General features: G+C 38.7%; 1 protein-coding gene across 1 annotated transcript; it reads right to left on the bottom strand.

Moving 5' to 3' along the window:
* Positions 1-2253: 2253 nt before the first annotated feature.
* LOC112272767 (glucan endo-1,3-beta-glucosidase 7) lies at positions 2254-4703 on the bottom strand. The gene is made up of 4 exons (XM_024500853.3): positions 4184-4703; positions 3285-3650; positions 3008-3041; positions 2254-2818 (listed from the first exon to the last, which is right to left on the bottom strand). The coding sequence occupies exons 1-4, from the start codon at positions 4254-4256 to the stop codon at positions 2650-2652; spliced, it is 642 nt and encodes a 213-aa protein (XP_024356621.1). The 5' UTR covers positions 4257-4703; the 3' UTR covers positions 2254-2649.
* Positions 4704-5041: the final 338 nt, after the last annotated feature.

A 5041-nucleotide genomic window follows, 5' to 3' on the forward strand; every position in this document is an offset into this window, starting at 1 on the left:
ACAAATACATCTAAAGTCAAAACCTCATCTATGAAGCTTCTAGGAAGCTTTTGTAGAAGACTTTATGAAATTAATCTATATTTATCTACTTTGATCTAATCATATAAGTAACTATTGGAATAAATGTATATATCTATGACATTTAAAAGTTCAAAGGTCTATCTAATATTTGTACTTATATCTATGTAGAGGATTTTAGATAGATGATTTTTTTTCTAATTAGCTATTAATATTTATAATCTATGTAATAAAATTTAGTTAATTGATCTTTTAAAAAAATTATTCTTTAATAGATTAAATATGTGAATATTAGAAAAATAATATATATCAAAAGCTTTTCTATTATTTTTAAAGAGTATAAAAAATCCAAACCTTAACTATTTGTATTCATTATTATTTTACTTAATTTTTCTTTTTTTACTTAAGACTATTTTAAAGTCTTAAATATTATAAATAATAATTTTTTATTATAATTTTAATAATAATATTTAATAAAAGAAATAAAATATCTATATATAATTATTTAATTAATTCCAAGGCTTTTAAGACTATATATTAATATTAGTTTTAAACAAAAATTAATACGTAATTTATAGAAAATTATAAAAAATAAAAATTATTCTCTTTATACTTGTGATTAGATTTTTTATTCTAATTAATAGTTACTAATTACTTTTTGAGTTAATTACACATCAAGGACATGAACTAGAAGAAGATGCATAAACTTAAAAAATCCGTATCAAAAGAAAAGTGATAAAATAGAAATAAAGAAACATATATATGTTAAAAAGAAATTGGAATGATTATTATTAAAAGACAAGGAAACTAGAGACTCTTGAATCTAGACTAGAAGTAAGAAAGGAGTTGACAAGAGTGAAGAAGGCTTCACTCTTGCCTCTATATATACTATCTACCTAGGATCTATGTAGCAACATTCTATATGACCTCCAAGAACGTTTTGACTTTGCATGATACATATCTTGACTTGCAAGGCATGTTTTTTATATAGCCGCTACATAATTAGCTTGTTCCGCAAGCTACTAACACATGTGGCACATAGATAGCTTACTAACCAAGTTTCTAATCTACCAATCAATTGATTTGATGCTCTTGATATAAAAATTGTAATTTCTAATAAAAGAACATAATATTTTCTTCTAACTTTTATCAATGACTATTTTTTTCTTATACTCAATAAAAAAAGAAGAGATGGAGCCCTTATACTCTCTGCCCACTTATGATGTCAATTCATGCTTTTTTCTTATAATTAAGCTAATCTTCCTTTTCTTCTCTTAACAAGTTACATTTTCTAGAGGAGTATAGAATTTTCTCACTCTCATTGACTATTACACTCTCCAAACTTTTTTCTACTAAGCATTCTCTAAGTTAAATGCCCTTAAATGTTAAAATTGGGAAATAAAAAGAAGAAGAACAATCCGCAGTGTCCTCGTCATTGACAAGCAACCGTAAAGGCGGCTGCTGCTCCACCCTCCCTATTAGCAGCAGAGCCAAATTCCAAGTCTCAGTTACACGGCCAAGTACCAACACATTTCATGTACCATACTTAACACAACCTGTAGTGGATTATGACCAGTAGCATACGACATAATGTACTGCTGCAGGTGGTGACGAATTAGTTGACTAATGAGGAATATAAACAAAAAGACGTGATTAGTGATTACTTACGTACTTTTTATTCTTTTTCTCCCCAAGGTCAGATATGAAACAATGTCAACACTCTTACTCTATTGGAATCAACCGACTCCACTTCAACCTTTCCTCTTGTCTGTACTGACACAACGCTAGATTCGGATTGCTATTGTACATCATACAAGAAACTATCCAGAATATAAGAAAGAATTCATCCAGCTGTCCGTTTATATTACTTCAAGGCTGAAGTCAATTAATTTCAACTATCACGTAGCAGGATGAGATCTGTGAAGTGTCCCAATATCCTTCAATCACAATTGACTCACAACGTACCATGGAAGACTGTGTATACGTGACGTTGGTTAAGTTCTAAGATAGACGAGATAAGGTTGACAAAAAGCGAAAAAGATAGAGGGAGTAGGGGAACGTAATACGTGTCAATGGCTTACACCAGAAAGAAGACCCCGAAAAACAAAAACAAAGTCCAAAAATGAAAAGAAAAGTAACAAAGTCGGGAACAGATCCAACCCGAAGTTGATCCACTCTCTCATTATGAGAAGAGTGCTGAGTATTGTTGGAGGTTGCGTGATGGCGTGTATGAGATTGTCAAAAAAATGGCAGATGTGGATTTATTCATTTTACCAAAGAGTGTGAACAATTGCGGATCTGATCCAACAAGTCTGAACGGCGTTCACTCAACATCAAGTCTAGTACATACATGCGTACGAAGGTTCAGGTGGCACATTGCTTACATTGGTGCATCTGTCCGCCACTATCCTACAATCAGACAACAAATTCTCCTCCTCTAGAGGAGTTCATAGATGCTCCAGAGACCTGCTGTGATTGGAGTTGCCAGAAGACACCACATTGCTTACAATGAGGCAAAATTGTTGGTATACAGTGCGGTTGAGTGTAGGCAACAAGGACGACTAGTTAGCTTCTTCACACTGGCCCTCTAGATCAATAGCTGACTTCGTCAACACGATGCGGCAAGTCTTGTCATAAGAAGAGATATGTAAGAAGAGTGACTGCAGTGGACGCGCGTAAGAAGTATCGTGGTTCAAACCCTGCCGTAGCTGCCGAGGGACTCCCTAACGATCCAGGGGCTCCCCCAGGAGAATTGGCAGGTGCGAAAGTTCCATTTCCAGTCAAATTCCCATTCGTGGTTCTGCAGACAGGATAAAAAGCCCCTAGATGAGATTAAGAGTCAACATTCTTGAACAAAAACTGGAGAAGATCAAACCTAAATGAGCACCCTACACCAATTCTAATACAAGAGTGTAGAGAAAGAAAGAAAGAAAGAAAGACAAAAAAAAAAAAAGAAAAAGAAAAAAAAAAAACTTGTGAAGAGACTTACACATTTGATCCTGGAAAAATGCAAGTTCCAGTACCTGTTCCGGCCAACACAATAACAGTCAATCATTACTAGATTTGGAACATTCTTCACTGGATCTATCTCGCAATGGCATATGCCATATATTGAAACCCTGCAAATATTTCCCTCGTGTATGCTAAAGCCATTGAAAATTGAGAATTAATGCAAAGAATATGATCACCCCGGAGAGGCATAAACCGGAGCAAACCAGCAGGATCATCTAACAAAACAAGAAGATTGAAGTAAGAAATCCTCTCACTTGGGTCGACGGTGGTTTTTTGAGCAGTGCCGGCGAAAACACAAGCTTCGTCGATTGCGTTCATCCTCTGGAAGTATGCATTGAAAGCCCAGCTGGCGTGGTTATACAAAGTGTTGGGGTCATAGCAAGAACCACCAACTTGAACTGGGCCGCAATTTACTTGACCTTGGTCTGTTCCAGGTCCGCAAGCCCAATCCAGTGAAGATTGCAGGTCTGTATCGGAGACATTAGTCTTGGCAATGCACCAGACAAACGAAGTTGCGAGCTTACGTTCTTGGGCCCTGTAGTTATACGACTGCTTGTCTAAGGTTATCATAGAGACATCAAAAGTTAAGTCTGTCTCTGAGCGCTCTCCCAGTGCGACTCCTGAAAACACACACACCCACGTTGGATGAGCCCAATTGAACAGGAAAAGTCTCGAGGAACCGAATTTGGAGTCCGTTTAGAAGTAAATTGAAGAGAACAAGCTATGAATGAGGTCCTAAGAGTCTTTAAGTCTCAACTTCACTTCCACTTGATCAGATTTGGTCCTTTTTCTAGAGCTATTATTCAGGTAGAAGTAGCTACTCCCTCAAAGCATCTACAGGGATACGATTGTCCCTGTAGATCCTCTACCTGACGTTTGCATCTAGGACCTAATTGGGAAATTCGGGCAGCAGTAACTCTGCTTTACAGAAACGAATCAAGTGCTGCAAGAAGATGTAAACAGATTCCAAGTGTATCCTTTCACTCATTGCTCTCTGAAAGGGAAATAAATTCAACTATTAGTATAGAAAAGAAGGTTGCATTACTCTGTTGTAACAAATGGAACCCAGATATCTTCTCCGACGAGCATCACTCGAACTGTTGAAGCAATTAAATATGAAGATTAATTGAACAAAAATCAGTACCAAACTTACCTAGCAGCGGCAGAAATAACAAAACAGCGGACAGAGCCACGACCCCGCACTGGTTCGCCATAGCAATCCTCATCGTCCACCACGCACCCTCGGCTGGCTGCAATTAACCTTCCCCCTTCAACAGGGCCTCGCACAAAGCCCGATCAACTCGACGAACTCAAATTCGCCAATACCCTCCCATAGTTAGATCTTCCCAATCCACCTTTACCTCCCGGTACTAGCCCACACCACAACTGCCACCAGATCCACACCTCAAAGCCAACCACACTCGAAGCTAGCTGAAACCCCTTTCGCAAACAACTCCAGACAGTACCTCATATCAGGAACGTGTAGCCCAGTTAGTATGCGTCGACAACAGCAACAGGTCGAAGCAAAACAGCAGTCCAATAGATCCACTGAGTACCAACTGCAGGGGGAGGGCAACGCTAGAAACAACAAAATATCGGAATCGGATCCGAGGATCACTTTCAACGCATTTGCTGCAAAAGGGGCACCCCCAAGCACACCACTGCTGGCAATCCAATGGAATACCGCAATGCTAGACTCTGTAGTCAGATCTATGAACAACCACAACAGAGCATGGACAGGGTGAAGAAAGACCGAGGAATGGGTCCACGGGGAACTTTGGATTCGCCACTTTGTAAGGTGGCTGCAGATGTGCCCGATATGAGTCGACTGCCAGCTTTGCTAGCTCCTCCTCCTGCTCTGTGCAGGCGCAAAAGAAGGCGCCACCTGGTCGCGTCCTTACCGTGGATTTGCATGGACCTTCCTACCGCTAACTTGGTGCTGGATAGCTGAGGTTAGGGGTCTGGGTATGCTTCCGACAGAGACAACTTGGTGGGGCCTGCTAAGTTAGTC

This window comes from Physcomitrium patens, chromosome 19 (genome assembly GCF_059467195.1).
Source record: "Physcomitrium patens ecotype Gransden chromosome 19, ASM5946719v1, whole genome shotgun sequence".
NCBI classification, from domain to species: domain Eukaryota; kingdom Viridiplantae; phylum Streptophyta; class Bryopsida; order Funariales; family Funariaceae; genus Physcomitrium; species Physcomitrium patens.

Excerpts from the sequence above, each read along its gene's own strand:
- LOC112272767 (XM_024500853.3), bottom strand. The coding sequence starts at position 4,256 with ATGAGGATTGCTATGGCGAACCAGTGCGGGGTCGTGGCTCTGTCCGCT. Across the intron at positions 3,651-4,183 it reads GTTATTTCTGCCGCTGCTAG|GAGTCGCACTGGGAGAGCGC; the intron begins GTAAGTTTGGTA and ends GTGTGTTTTCAG. Across the intron at positions 2,819-3,007 it reads ATTTTTCCAGGATCAAATGT|AACCACGAATGGGAATTTGA; the intron begins GTAAGTCTCTTC and ends TCCTGTCTGCAG.